At 37.7% G+C, this 24,448-nt stretch overlaps 1 protein-coding gene across 1 annotated transcript in view; it reads right to left on the bottom strand.

Moving 5' to 3' along the window:
• SYNE1 (spectrin repeat containing nuclear envelope protein 1) overlaps positions 1 to 24,448 on the bottom strand; it is a 306,387-nt gene that overhangs the window by 7,803 nt on the left and 274,136 nt on the right. Inside the window, exons 128-142 of the mRNA XM_064509137.1 lie at positions 23,990 to 24,152; positions 19,889 to 20,076; positions 17,424 to 17,574; positions 13,897 to 14,079; positions 13,356 to 13,493; positions 12,434 to 12,625; positions 11,205 to 11,535; positions 8,139 to 8,281; positions 7,116 to 7,242; positions 5,850 to 6,061; positions 4,110 to 4,310; positions 3,649 to 3,777; positions 2,923 to 3,135; positions 1,845 to 1,937; positions 3 to 61 (exon numbers count right to left, since the gene is read on the bottom strand). Coding sequence (XP_064365207.1) covers positions 3 to 61; positions 1,845 to 1,937; positions 2,923 to 3,135; positions 3,649 to 3,777; positions 4,110 to 4,310; positions 5,850 to 6,061; positions 7,116 to 7,242; positions 8,139 to 8,281; positions 11,205 to 11,535; positions 12,434 to 12,625; positions 13,356 to 13,493; positions 13,897 to 14,079; positions 17,424 to 17,574; positions 19,889 to 20,076; positions 23,990 to 24,152 — 2,523 coding nt within the window. The remainder of the gene's footprint in view (positions 1 to 2; positions 62 to 1,844; positions 1,938 to 2,922; positions 3,136 to 3,648; positions 3,778 to 4,109; positions 4,311 to 5,849; positions 6,062 to 7,115; positions 7,243 to 8,138; positions 8,282 to 11,204; positions 11,536 to 12,433; positions 12,626 to 13,355; positions 13,494 to 13,896; positions 14,080 to 17,423; positions 17,575 to 19,888; positions 20,077 to 23,989; positions 24,153 to 24,448) is intronic.

Here is a 24,448-nt window from a genome sequence, read left to right as displayed (position 1 = left end):
ACCTGCTATGTGGACTGCTGACAGAGGGTCCAGGCTGTGAGAGACTACATTTGCCCCGTGGCTGTTTGCAATGAACAGGGGGTAAAGAAAGAAGAATGTTCAGTCCAGGCAAATAAAGACAAGCTACTGATGAAATTAAATTAAAAGTGCAGCAAAGGAAACAAATAAACAAAAAAATCAAATGAAGTGACCAATACCCATGAACCAAGGAAACTGGCTTTTCTTTGAGTTTAGTTAAGTATGAAAGTGATCAGAACATACACATTGAACTTGAAAATAACTCTTTTAATCACTACATTTATGAACAGTAGCTCTGGATTAAAAAATTCAGTAGAAATTTAGCTCAAATAATTTGTAATATGAAATAGAAATTGAACTGAATATGTGAAAATATAAATACTTCAAAATATAATTGCAGCAAAATTTGTATTCTCAAGAAAATGAAAAGGTCCAGGTGCCTCCTTTTGGAGGCCTGGCCTCTTCTACACCTCCCCCCCACAATTTTGAAGGCCAAATAACTGTACGTGCATTCCTGCACTCACAACTATTTGCTAGAACATTTAATACAGTTAGATGATTATCAGTCTGATTGGATTTTTGGTATTAGTATTTATTTATTTAGCAATGGTGTATTTGGCACTGAAATTCTAAGCAGCATCACTTCAGTCTCCAAAATTGGGGGTGCAGAAACCAGATGTTCGAAAACCAGACCCCAAGGAATCATACATCGTGGACAAAAATGAGAAAAAAAGTAGTCATGTACATAAACAGTAATGTATTAGAGATAGACAAATGCATATTAAAATGTTAACATGAAACCTATTGTAATTCTACACACTCTTTAGCCAAAGTTTTTTATGGTAAGATACTTCTCCATTTCCTGCAATGGTCAGGCATCCTCCAGTCAAGTCTTCTGTGATATCAGAGCTTTTATTAGTGATTTAATTCTAAATTTAAAAGATGAAAGCATTGACCTCAGAAATAACATATTCAGGTTTATATTTTTTCTCCCTTTGAAAAGCCAGTATTCCTTTACATTCTAATACTAGCATCTAAAAGGAAACTAGTGAATGTAAAAAAAAAAAAAATCAATATCAAGAGCCATAAAGTTTTTCAAGACAGAACTCAGAGGCTTTACAAAAAGTGCAAATGGAAAAAATTGATTGTTTTAAGAACTTAGGAAAAAAGTAAAGTAATCAACCAATAGTATTGCAGAAAAAGACAAAATAATTGCAGTTCCATTTCTGGGCTCAGAGTATGGAAGTGTTAAGTACTAGGCATGTATTGCTACAATTCTTGAATTTTGTGCCAGCGATGTAAACAGACAACACCAGAGTTGCCATCATATAGCCATTGATTAGGTCCTGTTCAACGAGCTGTTTCAAATAATGCTTTATGCCCTTCAGCTCTATTTAGCCATTCATCCAAAGTCTCAATAAGACTATCTGTAACCTTCATCAGAAAGGAAGAAGAAATACTTATTGAGATTCTTGATGAAGGCTCTGCAGAGAAGGCCGAACAGAAATGGAGAACTGATCATAGCAGACAAGACCAGACTTTGGGATGCTGCCATCACTAGAGCAAAATACAAGAGACACAACATGCCATACCATGGTAAACCAACCACACTGACAGCCCTGGTTTTAGAGAATATTTACCAATTCTAATTTCATGCAGGATGGGATATGCAGCAGGGTTGGGGAAAGCAGCTGTGTTTTTTTCTTGGTTTATGCCATTTCTTTTCCTATCAAGTGAGAAGGTGGGTCTTTCAGCTGGCTAAAACTACTGCAGACATCTAAAGTTCCCACCCAGGAAGCAGCAGAAGGTATATGGCAGGAAATTACCGTTCTCTGTCTGCTTGGAGTGCTTCCTCCAGATACAGGACTCACTGAGCCTGATGTGTCCAATTCATCAGCAGAAGACCATGAGGACAAATCCTAAAGATCAGAAGGAATGGATCTCAGAAAGGCAGAAACTTTCTTGTTCAGGCAAATAAACTCAAAAAACCCCACACCCCAGAGTGAACTACCAGCAAAGTCAATTGCCAAGAAAGTAAAATAAAACAGCTAAATTTTGTTAGCAAATGTGTAAGATTAAATCATTACATGTTTTCTCTGTTAGCCGTGATGGAAAAGAAAAGCAAACGAGTAGTTAAAACGTAACTGCTTTAGGTGAAGCATTTTCTGGCAAAGTCAATACAGGAAAAAATAGTTGCTCTATAGTTGCTCTAAGAGGTGGGTACCACCAAAATTTTACTAACACAGGCAAAAAAACACTAGTAGAAGTGGAGAGATGAGATCTCATGCTATATACACTGGGTTAGTCCAAGATTTGAAAAAAAAGGTGGAGATTGAGACCAATGGAGAATGTTGAAATCTTTAGTTTACACCTGTCAGAGTCAGTGAAGATATATATATAACTTCCTCTCAAATACCCTGAGGTAGAAGATAATTTGAAAAGATTTAGAATCCCTCTTAAAGCTCAAAAGGCACAATGAGAGACTTTTTAGCCTATTAAAGGATTTATGTTACATCTTTTCTTTCAGCAGAGTGAGAATCATCTTCCTTTCAAATGACAACTGACACGCTACCAATTTTTGATGCTGCAACTACAGTAATTATTTCATATACTTTGCCAGTTGACCGAATCAGTAATGGCAATATAATCAAACCAAGATGTTTAATTCCTCTTGCTATACTAAAAAAAAAAAAAAAAAAACTGAATAAAAAGAAAAACAAACATATTACAGAGGAGATGTTTATGTTATGAAGTGCAAGATTACTTCATCATATTCAAGATTAGAAGTGTATTATTTTGAAAAGTATTGCAAACAAGACAAGCAAGGCACTGATCAGAGAAAGATGGTCAGAGGAATGGAAAATGTGTGCCTAACGAATGGCAAGGAATAAAAAGATGACTTACCAGTTGACTACTTGAAATGTCTAGAATTTTCTCTATATCTTTTATGTGACGTGTGACCTCTTTCAAAAGAAGCTTCAGTCTATTTCCAATGACATGCACCTTTTCTTTGGCTTCAAGGCAGTCCTCGCCTTCAGCATGGACTAGCAATTGGCAGGACATATCTTGCAGTGATGCCACCTTCAACTGAGACTCCAGTAGTTCACGTCTGATTTGCTATTGCCAAGGCAAGCACCAGAAGTTTTTTATTGAAATTATTTTTGCAACAAATGGAGCAAAGCTAGAACTCACAAAAATGGACTTTTGAAATTAATGAAATGGAAAGAACAAAGAAAAGAAGAGCAATAACAATTTCCAATTCTGAGAAAATGTAACCAGAACTTCTAATTCTTCACTTGAAATTTGAGGAACAGCTGGTAGTTCATTCTGTAATTGTTTAACATCCCTGATGCTGAGCAAGTTCCCACCAAAGACAGACTTTCCAAAGCACCAAACACAATAAAATGACAAGACGGACAGAGGCCTTGCTGTTGCCTATGAGTTTTTCAGTCATTAGTTTTGCTACTGACAGGAGTGATTGGCATTACATTAGAACTTAAATTAGCTCCCAACCTTAGTCCCAAAGTTGTACGTTAACACGCAGTATACAACACTAGCCCTCAAGAAAATGATAAATCTGATTGGCTATATTTCTGATGATGGGAGAGAAGGGGGTGATTATAATCCTACCATTAGAAGTCGGTGATGATCCTGCAGAGTTTCTGAGTCCAGGTTTGGATTGATGGGCACAATCTCATTTTTCCTTCTGTCAATATTCTCTAACCAGAGCAGCAACCCATGGCTCATTTCATGGAAATCCTGTAAGTGATGAGCAGAATGTAGCAGAATGTAGCAGAAAATTCCAGTCAAATTTAGGATTTTAGTTTATCCTATGATGGGTCCTACTGGCTAAATAACATAGCTTATAATGAAGTGTAGAATAGTAGATTAGAACACTGTTCCACATATGACAACTTTAGAAAACCTTGGGCTTGAAACACGTGCTTCAGGTAGTGCAAGCGTATCCTTCGGAAATCATTTTGCCAAAGCTGTATTTCAGTTCATATTGGCAAGTTTCAACTTGGATGATGATATACATTACATCTTTGGTATGTGGGATTCTGATAATTTCAAATAAGTGTAATACAGACCTGGCACTGCATTAATGCATCCTGCAGTGAGCAGCGCCACTCTTCGATCATACTGCATACACGTTCCCAGTGCATGTTCATCTGAGACAGGCGCTCTTGAAGCTTCTTGCTCTCTTCACTGTCAGACTGAGTGAATTCTGAGCTGCACAGATTGATGGATAAGATGATCGCTTTGCGGTTATCGATTGCTTTTTGCAGCTCCTTGATGATAAAACAAAGTGGGATGGGGGGAAGAAAGGGATGAAATTGGTAAGATATGAGACTTCCAGAAGAACCAAGTAGAGCAGGCACCAAGGACAATGCAGTGATTTGCCATCAGTAACTACAGAACGGTACCTTACTGTAAAAGTCTCTTTGCTTTGGATATGAAATTTCTGTGGTAACTCTGTGATAGCACCACAAATGTTCACTCTTTAACATCTACTAAAGTTTTACTGTCAACACAAACTAGAACAAGCCAATTAAACTTTTAAAGTCTTAAAAGCCTGAAGTCATAGTTGAATTTTAAAGATCAGAAGAACTGGCTCATGCTTCAGATATTTTAAAGACAGGGAGGGCCCAGGAAAATTTAGAGAGATGTAGAGCAATCTTACTAAAGCTCACAATAAAACTTTTGCCCTCACTTCTCAGTTTTGCTGATAAACATAAAAAGCAGCATGTTTTGCAAGTGGAAACTGCTGTCAACAGTATTTTAAAATAAAAGCTTTTATGGAGGGAAAAGAAAAAACACAAAGAATATAAACAACTTACTCCGATTTATAGAAGCAGGACGTGTATAAAAACTCTGATTTGTTTACGTTGGAAGCCACAAAAGAAACCCCACCTCTTTTGGTTTGGAGGGCACTAATGGGCTTTCCAAGAGTGGCTGAGATAAGAACAGGATTCTTATGAAATGTCCCCTTTTCCACCTAGTTTACAGCATTTACTTAAAAGCCCCATGTCACAGTGACCTTTGTACTACTTATGGCAGCTATATTTGGATTCCAGCGAAGATCAGCATTAATATGCTTTAGATGGATCACTGCCGGAAACAGTGTTTACTGTCTGTCCACCTCATTCCTAGCATGGAACACAGTGCATTTTGACATTGGCTCCACATTTTTGTGCCCAAGGTTATAAGATGCTAATAACTGAATGTGAAGTTGTGGAGCATCACACTTGAAGACCTTGTAGCAGTAAAATACACAGGAGATATTATAAGAGCAGTGTTCAGGCCATGATGCATCTGAGATGACAGAAGGGAATGTTGCAAAGGACACCAAATTCTTTCTACTCGGAGAGCAGATGTTGTACTAGGTGACACCAGTGGGTAGGCTACAGCTCTTCTGGCCTCTCTCTCTCTCCTTCCTTCACACAAATATGTCCCAGGGATCCATTTCTTTTAAAAGAGCAATACAAGTTTCTCTAGAAGATTTTTTTTTTTAATTGGCCTTTTTCCCCCCCCCTTTCATTAGCTCAGCTGATCTCAGCAATTATCTGTGCATTCTGGAGTTATAGTTGGCATAGAATTAATATTTCAAAAATTCTTTTGGATTCTGTAGTAAATGCTGGTGGTATATTTTTCTGCCAACAACTTGACTTATAAAATCACTTTCCAGTTACTTTCTTCAGTTATCAGTTGTAGTCTGCTACGTGTGGCATGGAGCAAACCAGCTGCACCTATGGGCTACCTCTCTAACATGCATTGCACTGAGGTCTGCTTATAAGGTAACTTATGGGGAGGAAAAAAAAAACCCTCACTTTCAGTTTTTTAATCCTGAGCTCAATAATTTGTATGTCAGTGCTCAGATCAAGACGGTGGAGCTTTTCCAGCTCCTCTTCAGTTTCTCCCAACCAAGCCCAAATGCTATTAAGGTCGGAGTTGAACTGCTGCCATTGCTGAAGGTTCTCCTTCATTCTCAGCTCCTTGCTTAGAGCTTGGGCCTGGATTAATTCCCATCGGTCAATTACACCTGGAAAAATAAACACAAAATTCAACAAAAGAAAAAATTAATGAGCCACACAGTTGCATCAGCTGAATCCTGTTCAGGACAAAGAAAAACTCCATAAAATGCAGAAAGCTCAAAACCACTAAATGCCATGCAGAAAACTAAGTTAGTTTGAAGAATGAAACTTTGGATAGAAAGAATGAAGAATCTGAATTAAGTGACCAGCCAACAGGCAATTTTATCACTTTCTAATGTCAGATTCCTATGACTTTACAGAACAGTTATTTGATACATAAGGGTCTTTTAGAACATATTGTATTGGTATAAAGACACAATAAATTAGTATAAACGCAAACTGGGCATGAAATCTGAAGATGTCTAAAAAACCACATATTTATTATTTTCATTAGTATTTGTATCTATTACAATTTAATATTCACACCTCACTACATTTGCCTAAACTACCACTGATGCATTACAGAAATACCAACTTTAAACAGAGAAAATTACGAACTATTTCTTCTGGTTATTTATCTGAAAACACTATGGCTTAGAGAAGGACAAGTTATATCACCCCATCAACTTAAAATCAAAAAACAAATAATCTAAGAATAAAATAGACTGCACAGGTAGCATATCTAACCAAGGTGAGAATGGAGACCTTGCCTTTGTAGTCTCTGGTAGAAATCCTTGCTTTTACAGTGCAATTCACCTGTTCTGCAGCAGATGCTTAAAACTCATCAGCTGAATATGGAAATATATTGCATCTACAGGGACTTGCCCAAAGGCTTAGAGTTATGTCTTAAGATATGAAGAAGTTCTTAAAATGCACTTCTATGCCCAGTGCCTTTATATGGCACATACAAGCAATACTTACTGATTTATACATAATGATCTAAAAGACGTTAAGCAGAACATGGTAACAGACACAGCCATTCTCTCCACACCAATATGGAAGAGGAAAAGGTTGGTAAATATATATGGTAGTAAATAATACCACATGCTTTCTCAGAACAACACTGCACATGCTTGCTGATTTTCACAACTACTTTCCATGAAAGAACTAGATGTTACTTACCAGCTGTTTGTGTTTCAGTACTGTTCAGGTTAATGAGTCCAGATAACTTTTCTTCTTCCTCCTTTAGTTTATATCCAAGCCTTTTTACTGAGTCTATGCTTCCACTGCACTCACCTAGTAGTTTCATCTGTGTTAAAATAAGAAACAAAAAAGACCACCTCAATGTGCACTGTACAGAATTAATGCAGTTTCCAGAAATTTCTAAAAGTAGGTCCAAGCATGAAGGTAAAGTCTATTACTTTAACAGTCTGCACTGATATTGACAGCAAAATGTATATGGAGGCTTAAAGCATAAGTTCAAACTAAATGGAAATAACTCGTTTACCATTGTACCAAGACACTGCTTGGTATAACAAGAATCAAAGAATGGATATCTGTAGGTGACATTTATTCTAAACATGATACTACAAGAAAAGACACTAGAAGATGTGATAAAGAAAATTAACAGTAGCTTGAAAATGTTATCTTTCAATTCTTTCAGGAATGAAATGTTTAGAATAATTTATAAACCAACCTTCTTTCCAGAAAACCTCTCTGAGAAAGCTTTTTAATCACAGATTCCCTATATGCAACCTTGGTTACATGATGCATGTTTATAATTCATCAGTAAAACAAATACTGTGCATCAGGCTATAAAACCTGCTTTTAAAAGCAGAGGAATTTAAACAAGGGTGATCATCTTTAAACGGAAAAAAAAAAGTGTGTGTGAAAGACCCTTTGGACATCTGCAAAAATGTAATAGGAGAATAAACTCCCTAGAGTCATGTTCCTGTAATCTTATGCTATTGTAAACACACTAATAACATAAACAACAATAGCATGTGATTAAGGGTAGCAACCATGTGAGTGAGTAAGTCTAAGCAGCAATAATATCTAATTGCTTTGTTGCAATAGCTATATTTCTTTCCATAGCAAATCTAAGCTTGGAGTACTGATTTGACTTGTGGTCCGAAATACATCACCATGCCTAAGAACAGTGACTTTCAGTTCTGTCAGTATGTGATGAGACTCAAGCACACGCACATATCCTTTGTAACTGGAATCCAGCTCTGGTCCTGTAGGTGTTTTGCTGCGGATGATGTTTTCTGTTTGCTGTATTTGGAAACGGCTAGTGTCTAACGCCTTGTCCAGCTGTCGGATATGTGTTTCCAGGGCACCAGGTTCTCCTATACCAAAAACAAAAACAGTGACTGACACTCAAGTTTTCCAGAATTTTTTACCTTTTGCATGGGCAGAACAAATGCCAGAACCAAACCAGCACTAGCTAGATTAGACAGTAAAGGAGAAGTGTGATTACAGTGGTATGAGTGGGACAATGTCAAAGCAAACTGATAATTAATTACATTAGACGGTGTTAGCAACCTTCCAGAGGATAGATGATTACATCAAAGAATGTGCTATCAAAGACCCCAGTATTTCAAATAGGCTTGCAACCTATTCTGAAGGGACATTTTCCCCCAGAGAATGCCTGCTCTCTCTGAAGGGCACAGTTCTTGGTAAATTGTGTGCTATCCTCACACATTTTGGAGAGGGCATTGCTTCTTTTCAGATTCAAACAATCTCTGGCAACTTTATACCCTGAAGTCCTGTCCCATGATCTGTATTAAAATTTGATTTCTCCTTCTTATTTCTCTTCACATTACTTTTCAGCACTACACAGAGTAAAATTCTGATCTATTTGAAAGGATTCTGTTTCTATAAAATTTTGAAGAAAAAAAGTGTTATATAAATGATAAGTGATACTGTTATAATTGTATCCTCAAGGTCCAAAAATGACTGGACATCTTGAAGGCCCACAGCAAATAGTCCGCAACTGATTCAGGGAACCATACTAAGCAGCAAAATTTACAGTGTTTTTTCAGTTACGGGTTTGACAAAAATAGTGCTTAGATATCTGCAAGATACTTCATGGGTGGATTATACTCTATTCATCCAAGTAGTCTGGAATTTATACCAGTGTTTTTGAAGCAGGATAAACTTGCCTTTTTTTATAGAGGTTAAGTGAATTCTGTGATATGAATTAGATGCAGCCAGTTCTGACCTGAGGCAGAGTACAGCCACATGATCACTTTTATCTGTATTCTCTGTCACTCTGTGCCTGATTTGAATTCATTTATAAGGACATGTTTGAAAACATGCACAGACAGGGGGATCTGTATGTCCAGCCGCTGACAGAAAATGATGTCTCTTGGGTGGTTAATCTTTCTTCATACCAAAAAAACCCAAAATGGATGGAGCAAATTATTGAACGTTGCCTCTCTTGCTCCTTTCAAGATTTTCACAAGTCAGGAATCAACACATATTTTTCTATATAGACTGCTATATGTCATACTCTTAAAAATGCCCTCTTAATCAAATCAATCATAACATTATTTCAAACACCCTTTTGGGGAAGAAATAAAAACAGACAGCGGAATTGAGGTCTGAGTGAAACTGAGATTTTAAAATGTTTGATATTTCAGTTTTGCAATTATATCACTATTTCAAAGAGGAAAACTGTGATATCATGACAGAATGCATTTGTAAGTGCACCTAATCTCTCTGAGAGCTTCTAATCACAAATGAAACAGTAGGTTTAATCTTCTTTAAAAATGCAAGCAATGTGAAAAAAAATCCTTCTTCCAGTATGAAAGACTAGGATAAAGACTCTGGACTACAGTACCTCACTTTGGCATTGTGATTGTTTTAAGATCTTGGAACAACAACTAGCCCAAAAGTTTATGTATAATTAATAATTCAAGCTGTGGCCGTGAAAAAAATGCAAATATGAACAGCTAGGCTTTGCTAGCTATCTTTTCCGTCTGCCTTTATCTTTAGGAACCACTCTTCTCTCAGAAAATTAACAAAGTATTGAGTCCTGTTAAGGGACTCTAGAGAATAGATGCCAGTTTGAGCAAAGTACTGGTTAGCTTAGTCTAGTTAGCCAAGATGGGAGGGCATCTTAGACAATATTTTAAACTTCATTGTTTCATCCATGCACCTAATAATACCTTTAAGCGTAGTAGTAAAGCAGGATACTTCTATATTTATATGCTAATGCCATCGCATAAGAAATATTTATTTTGTAAGTTGTGAAAAGCATAGCAGATGCTAAGAGAAAAGAAAGATGTTATGCTTGTGCACTGTAGTATTTGCATCTGGCTATGCTTAGTCTTTTTTGATGCCTACCAGAGATATTTCTGAGTGTGTTTTCTGTGATCATTACATAGGCCTCAAGAGTTTCAGGGATCTCTACATCCGAAAAAATAAAAGCACAGTCTAAGTTGACAGCTCAGTAATGGCTGTCTTCTCACAAAAGGAGTCCTTTTCCTTGTATGGAATATATAAATGGTTCTAATAGCAATATCCTTTTTAGAGAGTAAAAAGGATGAAGAGTGAAAAACAGAGAGCCTGCTAAAAAAAGCCTTAAAAGCAAAGCAAACCTCACTCTTTTCAGAACAAAGCAATGACCTGAAAACTAAAAGACAGCCATGAGATCAGAGTATGATATACCAGTAAGTCTTCCTGCAGAATAAGCTGCATTTGGGCACTTTCACTCACTCCGATTTATTACACAAAATACACACAGTTAAAAAGGATTTCTGTCTTCCTAGGAGAGCAAGACCTGAGATTCTACCTCAGGCTAAACTCACAGTTGCCAGAACACTGGAGTCTTGCCTGGGTAAGGAAAGAGTTAAGATTTACTTAAGCACTTCATGATTTGGTCTCGTTTGTGGGTCTAGTCTCCCCCAGAATTTCTTCATTTGGTTGTTTCATGGTTCTTGCCATATCCAGTATAGTTTCTTCTAGTCAGAATAATGCATTAGGCATTACTGCTACAGATGACATATCCCATCTGGCAGACCGCAGGCACAGAGACACAGCCAATTCCCTGTCATATCACATATGCCTCTGTAATATTCCAAGGCTGCAGTCATCCAGGAATCTCCAGCACTTTTCCTAAGGCCAGAAGGCCAGTGGGATCACTTAGGGAAAGCTATTTAAGATCTTCAGAGGCTATTTAAAATATTTTTCCATGAGCTTCTTGGCAAAGTGGTCACGCGAGCAACATTTTATTGAGAGAACAGGACACAGATTTTGCCACCGTACCTGCTACACCAGCTGCTCCTCCAAGGTAGAAGTCTTTGTCTTGTCCTTCTTCTTCCTCAGAGTGCAGTGCTCGTGAAACAGCTGTTTCCAGGTCTCGACTGAGGTCGTAGTCATGATCCCACTCCAGGGGGATGGAGTCCATGCTTGCAGGAGTATCCCGCCCTGATCGTTCGCTTCTCACAGGCTGGGCGAGGGGCAGTGAGAGGTTGGAGGAAGGGTGTGGGGAGAGAATGCTGTCCGCAGATTTGTCATGCCAGTGTATGTCAGACAGATCTGCTGATTCATCCAGATCCACCTCTCTGTCGGAGAGGTCATGTTCGTCATCGGTCAGCTAGAAGTGTAACGCAAACAGAACTAATCAATGCAACGTGCAGAAGCACCACATGCTCAACTGGGGTCAACGAAATAAAAGTGCACTAGATAACAGTGAAACTGATGGGTTTTCCATTTTGTACCCTTCTTTCGCACTTCTCTTTCCTTATTTTAAGATGCAGTAAAAAAAATCCAAACAACAACAAACAGGAATGTTTGTAATGTCAGCTTATTCTAATTGCTTAAGGCACTGTATAGTCTCACATCAAGCAAATGTCTCCAGACATTTTACTGATGCCATTTGCAACGCAGACAATGAGTTAGAGAAACCTATGGAAGCAAGCCACGGAAAGCATAAGTGACCTTTATCATGATCACTATATTCTTTCACACTATGAAAAACCTGGGTTTTGTTCCTTTCCTGAAGTAGGATTTGAGATACCAAAAACATTTTGCTCTCAGATCTTTGGCTGTGTGTTCAGTTCCGGAGACAAGTATCTGCCAGTTCTCCAAGTGGAGAATCACTTTAGCATTTTTGTTTTTTTAAATAAAACAGAACTCAATAATCTGTTAATGAAACTATCTGACAGAGCAAGGGAGATGTTCCTATCACTAGTACTGCACTGTCACCCTTATTAATAAAGTTTATAAATCTCCAATTTGCATAGATTTGCATGATGATTTACTAAGATTCCAGATCTGGTGAGTTTGATCCCTGAACAGGACATAAATAGCATGTAATGAAGGGAGGCAGATGGTCAAGGTTGTAACAAAACTAAAACCACAGAATTTTGTGGAAAGTTTCAGAAGTTTCATATTAGTGCACTTCAACATCTTTCCCTCTCCCAATTCTCACATTTGTGAAATGGCAATAATAGAAACAAACAAACAATACAGGTGTATGGAAGTTTACACACAGGAAGGCGGATCAGTTTCTTGTGGTAGCGTTCCACACGACCAAAGACCTCTTGACAGTAACGACGCAGCTCATCTAGTTCTTCTTCAATGACAGCTGCGTCCATCGGCTCACTTTTCTCAATTAGTTGCTCACCCTGCACAATTATCTGCTCAATTTTGTTGTTGTTCAGTGAAATTTCTTGCTGGAAAGCCTGTATAAAAAAGCCAAGGCTTTATCAATGAAACCAATATTAAAATGACCTAAGTTACTGAGGATGCAAGTCCTAGCATTTTTCAGCAAGAATGATGTGGGTAACAAACCAGGATGGTTCCAAATATTCTGGCAAGAGCAATCATCAGAAAATAAAGTTAGCATTTCTTAACCAGCCTTTCTAGTGAAAAACAGTGATATTTGATAGCTTACCATCTCATTCCGCATTTGTTATATTTGGAAAGAAAATCCTTCTCTAAACAAGCCATGCCCATGACCAAATGCCTACAATGGACAAAGATGCTAAAGCTAACATGCTGGCATTTTGGATAACATAATGTGTTTCACATTTCACCTTTTCCTCTCCAAATAATGCATTTTTTCGGATGCAGAAATGGTTGACAAATATAGAAACTGTTATGTGTTGGGATAGTGTAGGCTTGACATTAATAGTTTTTATTGAGATTTCCTCTGTTAATCAGAGAATACAGACTATCACCCCTGCTTTCTGAAAATCTGTCATAGCATAAAGCTCTCTTACTCTGGCAGAAAAAGACCTTTTGAAACCTAGCATACCCTAAAAGTTCTGAGGGTAAAGTCTCAGCCTGCAAGTAAGGGATTGTATCAGGCTGCATTTTTGCATGATGTTTCTTATTTTCTTCCCCTCCCACATTAGTAGTTTTATCCCTTCTCTCCTCCCTCCTCCTATTTCTATTTTTTTTTTTTTTTACCTTAAGTTGCTTTATCTTTGCTTGGACATCACACTCTGAGAAATGCTCAATGTTGGTCAGCTGCAGGTCCATCTCTGTAAGCCATACCAGGATGCTGTCACGTGCTGTCTCAAATTCCTCACGCTGGCCAATAAAATGCTGGGGGACAAAAAATGAGGGGCATGAAATGATCAGCCAGTCCCCCAAAAAACAGAAATAGTGGTTCTCTGAAGAAAGTTTTATGTCCTTCAAATCTAATCTGAAATCAGTACACCTTCTTCTTTCATCTCCTCCATGCTTTCTAAGGTTTCCTTTTCATTAACACTGTCTCCAGCTGCAACTAGCAGATCTGTGAAAGTTATCTTCTAAGGATGGTGTTTGAGGTCACCGGACATGTCCTTACAGATTTCATATTTTGACTACATCAGACAAAGTGAGCATATAAGCTCCCTTCTGCTTCCAAATGTAGGAAACACCCCCAAAAAACTGTGCAAAAGTTTTGAAGCTGAAGCTCCTGGACTACTGTCATTCATAAACTATAACAGTGAAAATGGAAAAATACTTTTAGCCTGCGCAGGATGGAAGTAACTCGCTTTTGTAGGTTATCCCATCTCTGGTTTCCTTCATGGACCATCTGCTTGAGGCTGCAATCACAGTCAGTGCGGTTCTCCCGGGCCAAACGGCGATATTGTTTATTAATCAGTTCCAGCTGAGTCAGACTTTCGTGCACCTGTCTTTGGAAAGCCTAAAAGATGATCAATAAAAGATACCATCAGACTTTTACTTACTGAGATCAGGAAACACATGCAGCCTCTCTTTGTATCTTGATTCTACTTCTACACTCAGACCTGTGTTAGCTGATCTTTTGGGGATAAATAGACTCCAGGAGGGATGCAGACACATACTAAGGGTCATCTGATTGAAAGGCTCTCTTCTGATTAGAATGAGCCAAAAAAAAAAAAAAAAAAGAAAAAGAGTTTACACAAAACTAACATAGTTCATTAAGTGACATACTGCAACGAGAATACCTGTTATAATGACTAAAAACACCCCCCAAAAAAGAGAATGGCCTCTCTGCTCAATCTTTTGTCCTTGTATTTGAGAATGGGAACAAAACAATGAACTATGAAACCAATTGACAAATAAAAGAAAAGAAAGCCAAGATTCCTGTGGTTTCATTGGATTTCCCTACACATACCGAATCTGCTATAGTACAAACATTGAGTAGATTTAAGAAATTGAATTACTTATTCTGAGATGTAGAGAAAAATGTGAAAAATGGTGTTGAAGGAAACATCTTTGTCTTTGGTATACTGGTATACAAGTAAGTTTTATCTTAACAAAACATTAATGGAAAGAAAGTTTCACTGATATCCAATTTGTGCCTGGGCAAGCATCTGTCCTACATGCTTTCAGTGCCTCCTCTGTTGTTACAAAAGCCTCAGCCATTCAGCTGGAGAGCAGAAACAATAAATAGGTGGCTTAGCCCACCAGTTTAATGCTGTGACTAGCAATCACAAAGCAAGGTAGAGAAAGCATCTTGTAAGGGAGTTCACTGAATTAATCTCTTCAAAAATTTATTTCTGAACCATTTTTCAAAAAGTACTTGTTTTTATGTTGTCAGAGGAACAGAAAAACAGTCAAACAAAAAAGACTATCTAACCAGATCTCTCTATAATATATAAGTAATACAAAGGTGAACAGTTTTTGGCTCCCATTGCAGTTCTTCAACTTTGCTCTCTCATACTGCTCACAATGTAAATGAACAAACAATTCCTCCCCAAACTAGACACTACCCTTGATAAGGAATGGAGGAGTGTGGTAGACAGCACACTTCTGTATAGAAATTATCATTAAAATATCAGCAAATAAGATTTCTATATAAACACTACATACCATTCATATTGTGCTAGTCAAAGTTAAAATTGAAATAAGCACATTTCTGTGACAAGACCAGAGACAAAATAAAAGAGCCCGTTTGAAAAAAGGAAAAGATCAAAGCCTGCAGGATCCTCTCAGTAGAACTATTGTCTGTTTAAATGCCAATTAAATTGGGGATGGGGCAACCAACAAAGAGCAATCGGGTTTGCAACTGGAATGAAATTCTCAACAGAACTGACTTCAGTTAAAATTGCACAGGGAAAAAAAAAGAGATGGGGAAATCTCAAATCACATACACAAATAGGACTTTATATTTACTAGAAGCACGAATCTACAAGTATGCAGTTTTACAGTTGTTGTTTCACCTGTTACCATGCTTTGTCCAGCAAAAGAACAGTTGCACATTTGTTTTCCACTTTTTCAGTTCAACTACACAGGAATTCATTTTTTGCCTTCCTCCCTGTAACCTCTCTTGTCTGTACTACTGGAGAGAATGGCAGTTTCACTGTGTACAGTGAAGTTAATACCTCCACACTCAATAAGAGAAAGGCTCGAACACAGTTTGTTGTTCTCAATTATTTTTTTAATCCAACTGAGGATATGGAGGGGAATATAAAATTAGAAAAAAAAAGTTTAGTTAAAACAGAAAACTACTAAACCATTTCAGTTAGTGTGCATAGTTAGCCCTAGCTTTACAATGAATTTGGTGAATTCCACTGGATTTGAACATGAGAGCAGTTGCGATTTCCATCCCTGCTTTCTGGTAGTTGTAGAAACTATGTACTCCTCTCCTCCTTCCCTTTCTCCCTCCCACCTCCCCCCAGAAAAGAAAAGCAGAACCAAACTACATGCAAAGTGGCCTCTGGAAAGGCTGCTAAACTGTTCTCTTTACAGAGAGTTCTGCTGACCCTATGTAGGCAGTAAAAATTTCATGAGCCTGCAGGAAAGGGAAGGTCAGTATAAAAAGCAAGAAAGCACATTCAGTGAAAGAGACTTTGGGCTAAGTCAGGTCAGCTGTGAAAATCAAAGACAGCCAAGATATTTTTAGTACTGTTTCCCATACAGTAAATTGCTAAACAGGAGATCAGATCCTGATCACTAGATGAAGGGACAAAGGGAAGAAGGTCTGAGACAGTGTATTCATGGCCAGGAAGCAAACATCAATATTCTATGGCAGTTTTCTACCTCACCCTAAGTAAGAAGTCTGGTAGTGTTTAACAATAAAACCTGGCCAGTACAATCAGAAGTGTCAATGTCAACAATAAAACCTTACTCTGGTTAAGGTGCTCCAAAGCTTCACAGTTTATGTTTTGATATAGTTGTTAGATCAAAAAGGATTAACTGGTCTTAGACAATGTTTAAAATCAACAGTTGTTCTTCACGGCATACACTTTATAGCACCTGACTCTCTACAGAATTCTCTAAACAATGCCCATGACTTGTTCTCTTTCTTTAGAATTCTTTTTCTCTTTCATCTTGATATTTTCCTTGCAAATCTGAAGTTGAGCAGAAGACATTCAACTGTGATTGACCACACAAGGAGTGTGTGTGTGTGTGTGTGTGTACACACACATCCCATTGTAATTATGTGACTAGCATCACACTGTAGTTGACACAATGGAGTTATGTAATGTGCTGTTAAGCACTGACTGAAGTGACAACTTGTCAATTTTCAAACATACACTTAACTTTTAAGTCACGGGGGACACCATGTGGACATATAACAACACTTGCACATACATGCATTTCAAGGATCAGGCTCTAAAATGGGGATATTGTGCATAATACAGAAAAAGGTAGAGGGATAGTTTCAGAGTATTACAGACAGAAGTAAAGGGATGAAATCACAGCAAAAGCAAAAACATGTGACATGCATATGAAGGGATATGTGCTCAAGGGAGACTTATAAATGTTATGGAATACCTACTCACCTGGCATATTTAAAAGCGTCAGCAGAAAAAAAAACCCTGAGAAATGTAACTTTGGTGAACAAATGGCATGTGAGAATGGATTGACTTATTAGTGTTTTCAGTTCTACCTTCCATGCTCCTTTGTCCTAAAGACCTGCCAGCAAGCGCAGCTGCAAAATCATCAACTCCAATATATTAATAGTGTCTCTGCTGAGTGACTTATGTATGGAAAGGAAGAACACCAGCTGGCTGATGTAATGTGATCAGTAGATACTAAATTTCAAGTATTATAAGTCACCTCAAATTTCTTTAGTTCTTCCTTAGCAACCGTGTAAAGCACACCAGAGGAGCTCGGGAAAGCAGCTGTCCTTTCAGAGATTTTTAGCCAGTCTTCAAATCTAGAATAGTCATCCAAAAACTTTTGCCATAGACGCCACGTCTCTTCAATTCTGCAACAGATAATGGAAAGTTAGGGAATGCTCAGACTGAAGGCCAGCTGATCTACTGTACTTTAACTTATCATCTGCAATAGCGGACCGGCACTGCACCAAACAATAACTGGCTCTTAATCTAACTCAGACAGCAGGGCTGATAAACAGACAACAGAAAAGGCTGGCTCATTCCGGACTGAGCTGGAATAGAATGATGGCAATCTTTCTAAGCATGGTACAAATCTAATTTGGGAATCAGTATAAAAGGAACATTATAATGCAATAGGAGCGCTAAAAATCTGAGTGTATGCTAAATAACTTCAGAAATGCAGTCCAGTATAGATAGCTAAGCAAATATTTCAGAGATGAGAAATTCCACACTACCTACAGCTACAGAACCTTTTCTTACAGAAAAATAAAAGATGCTGCAGTATATATTTTAAAGTTCTCAGTCATCATTCTGCATTGCAAAGTGACATGAACATTTTTTGTATTCACCAACAAGTGGTAAAATGCTATCTCTCAATATAAATTTTTATTAAAAAAAAGTCCAACTCTTCTCTTCATACAAACTATTTGACTCTCCATATAAACCATTTGACTTCAGTTGGTTATGTAAAAATAATGGTTGACTCTTGATTCTGAAATCAAATTGACTAAATATTGAGACTGCAAAATCCCTGCAATTTCAACACCACTCCATTCAAAATAATGTTATCTTATTTGTGGCAGATTGTATTATAGCAGGACTTTGTCTTTTAAATACAGAAGACATTTTCCCAAAACTTAGACATGTAGGTCTGAAAGGCACCTGATCCACTCAGTACTTTGAGGCAAAATTTAAATTTTATTGATGATATATTGTCACAACTAATCTAATGACAGGGATTTCAATGGAACACCAATACCTTGTTCCAGGTCTTAAGCTGTCTGTAAATCTGACAGTTTTTCTGTGGATGACTGTTTCTAGTACAATAAAAATCTAAAATATTAATAGCTCAATTAGTTTACTGATACAAATCAATTAATAGCATAATGTGTACACTACAAGAAAGTAAAATAGAGACCACTTCAATGCACTGTTTCACATTAACTTAAAGTAATTCTGAATTCATTCACTGGAGACAAAGATATGAAGAGCCTGTATATTTTTGAGACATAATGTGTCAAAGATAGAAATTATAAGAAATATTTACATATATAAAAATCGCAATAGTGATAGTATAAAATTATTTAAATATAGAAATATGGAAAGCTGTGGATATAAATCAGCACAGTTTATAAGCAACAAATTATATGCCTATGGTTAAGAAAACCCTTCCTAAATACATCCTTTAGAACATCCCACAAAACCAGAAGTCACATAAACTTTAATACAGTCTTTTGAAGAGTCATATACTTTACCTACAGTTCTTTATATAACTGCTTAAACATCACAGAAATCAGACTCATAACTTAAAAAGATACAGAAAAGATCTCCATAAATACAGGAGTTCAATCAGTTACTTGAATATGTATTACTGGTCAACACAGTGTATACAGCACTGGCCCAAGGTAGCCTCATTTTTCTGGCCATAAAATTAAGCCATGCTATCCTAGATGGGGATAGGAAATAATTGAGTTTTTTCTTCGTTTGCTACAATTCCATGCAGGATTTCCAGACAATCTTCTGGATATAACGGGCATGCAGTATACAAATGGTCTGAGCATGAACAGTAAGTCTAACTACACCCAAGATGCACAGGCACATCTGCCCAAACTTGCTCAGAAAAGCTAAGGTGGGCAGACTGGGAAATTCCAGACAAGTGTTCAAAGTCTTAAAATTCCTCATAATCAAAACTTTCAGACATAAGAGAAACTGTTTAGGAGCATTAGGTGTATAAAAGCCCTAACATCCGGAATAACATTACACTCTTTCAATAATTTAGTTTCCTCATCAGTCTCAGTGCTTCCAGGCTAAACCTAAGTGATTCAACTTTCCATTTTAGGTCATGTTTTCTAAAACTCTTGGAGTTACTGCTTTCCTCTGAACCTTCTCCAGTTTCTCTCCCATTACTTCTATGAAGCACCATGAACAAGACATTATTCCATCTAAAGCCTCAGGGGAGTAGAATGTGATAACTGACATCCGTACCTTGTATAAAGGCACTTATTAATGCAATCCCCAATTTTTTTTTCTTCTATAGCATGATAACTATTGTGTTTTATTCAATGTATGATCTCTTCTGGTCATTAGACCCTTTACTTCAGTACTGCAGTCCTATCACATACTTCCCACGCTGTATTTTTGCCGGTGAAAAGAAATGCTTTTTCACAGGTGTTGTAGACTTACTTAAGTCGCCTTTCCATTGACATCGCACAAATGTTCCTCCATCTTCTGTCCAGATTCCGTGTGGCCTGCTGGATAGAATCACACTCTGCTTCTGTGGCACAGGCATCACAGTCGTGAAGAAGCACTTCACACAGATTGAGAACAGATGCCACTCCAGTGCTATGCTTCTCTATGTCCCTCTGAAGTTCCTGCAGTTCAAGAAATTAATTCTTAAGAGAAATTGCAAAACATACATATATGGAAAAGCATTTCTCTTTTACTTATTCAAAACAAAATTTAATGAGGTTACAAACAGAAAAAAAACATTAGATGAATATGTACTAAGAGATTGCATCTGCGCAAGTGGTGTTGCAATGTTACCAACAAGGCTAGGAGAACGTGGCAGTATGCACAGCTCTCCCAGGTCCTACGAACACCAGAACATCACCTGGTATAAACTGTCAGAGCTCTACACATTCAGCTGAGGATCTTTCACATACATTTAATCAACATCACCACTGAACAGTGGAATTACTCCCAGCCCTTTCTCATTATCACAGAGAATGTAAAGCAGAAGCTAGGAAGAGAAATGTGACAAGAAAAAATGTCCTTCTCTACTGCAGGCATTTGGCAAAGGTACCCTTCCTGAGCCTACTCTTCCCCACATGAGCTAGCTGCATAGTGGCATGTTCAGCATGAGGTCAGCAGTGGCACATGTTCAACAGTGCATCTTCTGCAGGAGATTGTTCTTCCTTCAGTTTTCCAATTTTACAATGTTTTCGTTGGAAATAGAAAGGGAGACTCAGAACAGCTGAAGAAAATGCACATTATCTTAGCACTTATCATGTGTGCTCAGGATTATTTCTCAAGTCAGTTTCTTAGTTGATATGGCTTATTCTGCACTGATGCCAATGTCTCATCTTGAAATAACATTTTGGCTTCTGTTTTGAACTACAGGTTCAAACACAGGCAAATCACAAAAGTAACTGGCTGTTTCTGTTGGAAAAGTGCAAGGAAAAGAAAACCTGCTTGACTTCTGACTACATTTGCAATGAATCATCAGAATATTAGATGGACAAATTAGGATGGACACACACACATGGCTAAGGCAACATAATCCCAATAGTGACAGAGAAGTATTAATGTCACTACACAAAAAAGTGAGAGATTACATCCAGAATATTATGTTAACTTCTAGTTCAGGTGAAGAGAAGAGCTATTAGGATTATCAGAGATATGGAAGTTTATTTATGAGAGCAAGACCTTGGATAGTTTAAGGCTTATTACAGATAAACTACTTTTTATAATTTTATTAGTGAAATAAAGGATGGCATATAAGAGGAACTGCAGTGCCAAAAAGAAAAGAACAAGTATGAATTGGCCATAGGTCTACATAAGATAAAGCTCTAACTGGAGGAACTTTTCTAACAATTAGCAATATGAAGTCCCTGCGTTCCAGCAGGAAATGAGATCTAAATGCAGAAGCTAAAAACCCAGCAGTTTTGAAATGGAGCTAGCTCAGCTTAAACTTCTAATTGTTTGTGACAACAGCAATTGGACTCAATTACTGAAGTGATCCATTTCCTCTTCTCATGTATGAAACAGAGGGGATATTTTGTTGAGACCACTGAGTGTAAAACTGCAGTATTTTCTTCTTCAGTGTTGGCTGAAGAAGTACTTTCATTTGCCTCCAAAGGCATGATGTCCAAGTGCTGCTGCTTCTTTCTCCCCATCCTGAGATATTATATAAGGGTGGATACTATAAATAGATGCAATATTCTGTGAAACACACTCCAGACAGCTACGAGACTTGAGGTTAAGCAAGTTCAGGTAACACAATCCCTACTATTTTGGAGTAGAGCGGTAATGAAAATTGCAAAGTTAGTGGTCCAGAGGATTCCTAAGGACTAAACTCTACTACCACCTACAGAATCTTTTTATGAAAGATGTCTACAATGCTTTTTCTCCACAGCCTTATATTTCTTTCCTAACTTCTTTAACTTTCCATGTTTATTAGAGAACTGTTAGCCTTTTGGTTAGTTCACACAAGGAGCATTGCTTTTATGCACTGCTGTCTCCCACATACAGCTTTTCTTCCTGATCATCCCCAAAACAAATACTAGCTTTTCACATTTCAAGTCATAGTAGATTTAGAAAGTAAATAAAAAAGTAACCTTGAAATGCAGCTTGCCATGCTAGGCAAATGCTGCAGTGAGGTTACAGTAACTTCTTTAGGATATCCAGCTTTAACTGTCTCTTTAATTTCATTACAGAGAACAGCAACTGCAGAGCTGATTCTTGGCTGATGTGCCAGAAGCAGATGATGCTTGAAGTTACAGAAAGGGGATTTGGCCCTCCTCTTTCATGATATTATATTTTTAATGTAATCTTGTATATAAAGAACCAACAACAGTGTGAGCAGAGAAGATAACATGGCCTCTGTGGAAGACCAAACATGGAAAAGAACATAAGAATGCTAACAGGGGAAAAAGAAAGGTGATGAAATATTTGAGAAAGTGGTCAACACACTGGTGTTTTGAGCTGCCATGAATAGCCTGCTAGTCATAAAAATACTGGCTTCCGTACATTAAATGTTTGCTTGTTTGTTTTACTATGACCATGGCCTGTAGTATTATCAAAATCACATCAGTATAATATTTCCAAACATGGTATCCTCCCAGGAAAAATTTCATCCCTAGTTTTCACCTTTGGAGCTCCAGCAAAACCACTTACACTTCTAGAGAGTATCACTGCATTCTGTCACTGCAAGGGAACCACCAGGAGGAAAGATCAGAAAACCAGTCTCCATGCCCAGAACACGTCTCATAAGGAGGGTTTTGTAACAAATTGTGGAGTGCCTGCATAGGGATACTCCTAAAAATCTCAAGTAACTAGTTCACTGTTAGCAATATTTAGCTCTACACAGCACTTTAACGCCTCAAAAACACACATTAGTGATGCTTCTTGTGTGTTATAAATTATTAACCCTGCATAAATTGCATATAATAGTTTAATAAGCTGTTCTGCACCACCACATAGCAAATCAGTAGAGGAGCCAGAAATAACACTGAAGAGGTTCTTGGGTTCTTGGGTAAACTGAGTCCCCAGACTCAGCTTAAAAGATGGAAATGACAGTTTGTGCACTTTATAAATTAACTAACCATCCCCAGAGCCTCCTGGCACTCCTCTTCCCATGGATTTCTTCCTCCTCTGGAGAGAGTACACAGGAGGAGAGCATCTAACTTGTCACCAGTGAGGCTGACACTAGCACCAGAAAGACATTCTTGCCAAGAAATAACCAACAGGACTGCAACCTGGGATGTAATGGAGCAATAGTCCTCCTAGCTCTGTGCTTCTAAGTAAAACTACATTGGGCAGCTGACGTATGGAGAGCCCACATATTTCCTTCTACTGCAAGGAACTAATATTTTTCCATAGTCAGTGAGGCATGCACATAATGTAGTAGTGAAGTGGAACAGGAAAAAAAAAGTATGGTAAATTTTCTTAGCTGTATTGTTTATTGTAATACCAAAAACTGCTTGACATAACATTTATCTGTCCCTTCCAGTGTTGACTGCTTTGTTCTAGCATTGCATAAAGGCTTTGTGCACTATAAAACAACTGATTTTAACTTCACATGTATAGTTCATGCATCTTTGCGTGCAAAGTGATTCTCAAACATGTTTACAAGCTGCAAAACAAAACAGTTAGAAAGGTTGCTAAAAATAGTCTTTTTCAAGCATGTGAAAATTTGCAAGATCTAATAGGTGTCAGTTTTGCCTCTGGGAACAGACAATTCAAACAAACAAAAACCAAACCTCAAAGGGAAAAAACAATTGTAATAGCTCATTCAGGTTACAACTCGGTGCCTTACCTTACTCAAGAATGTCAAGCAGCTCCTGGTGGATTAGAAGTCGAAGCCAGCAGAAGGCTCTATAAGTGACACAGTAAGTACCACTTGCCTTGATATTTAAAGATGATGACTTTGCCTCATGCCCTCTCAGCATTGAGGTGGATATGGACAGCCCTAGGACAGTTTGGTTCTCCCCACACTATCGTGCACCTGATAAGTGTGGTGACCATGTTAAGATTTTTACTCTTCTATCTCATTTTATATTTTACCTGCTGTTCATTTAGCTTCCTTTGTATCTCCTCAGAGTTGCAAGTTTCATAGACGATAGGTTTGGACAGCTCTGACTCAATGTGGGCTAGCCAAGATCTCAGGCTACTCATGTTCTTATCCAGCTGTTGCACTGCAACCAGGGTCTCCTTCAACTTCTTCACCCTGTAAGAAAAACAGGAGCATAAGTACACCCCAAAGAATAATTTCTCTATGTGTTTCAGGAGTCTAAAGTCTTCCTTTAATAAGTAATGGAAGTATGTTATGTATACAAATAGTGCTGCATTCATAGGCTCTGGTTAAAAAAAATTATGAGCTTACTAATGCCAAAGTTTTCAAAACTTCTGTATCTGTATTAGTTGAATTAAATGTTTATTAGGGGGGAAAAAAACGTTTAAAAAATAAACTCACACATGACGAACCCCCCAAACAATCTAAACAATTTAGTTTTTTGACCAACA

This window comes from Dromaius novaehollandiae, chromosome 3 (assembly GCF_036370855.1).
Source record: "Dromaius novaehollandiae isolate bDroNov1 chromosome 3, bDroNov1.hap1, whole genome shotgun sequence".
NCBI classification, from domain to species: Eukaryota; Metazoa; Chordata; class Aves; order Casuariiformes; family Dromaiidae; genus Dromaius; species Dromaius novaehollandiae.
This window is presented reverse-complemented; position numbering and strand designations above follow the sequence as displayed.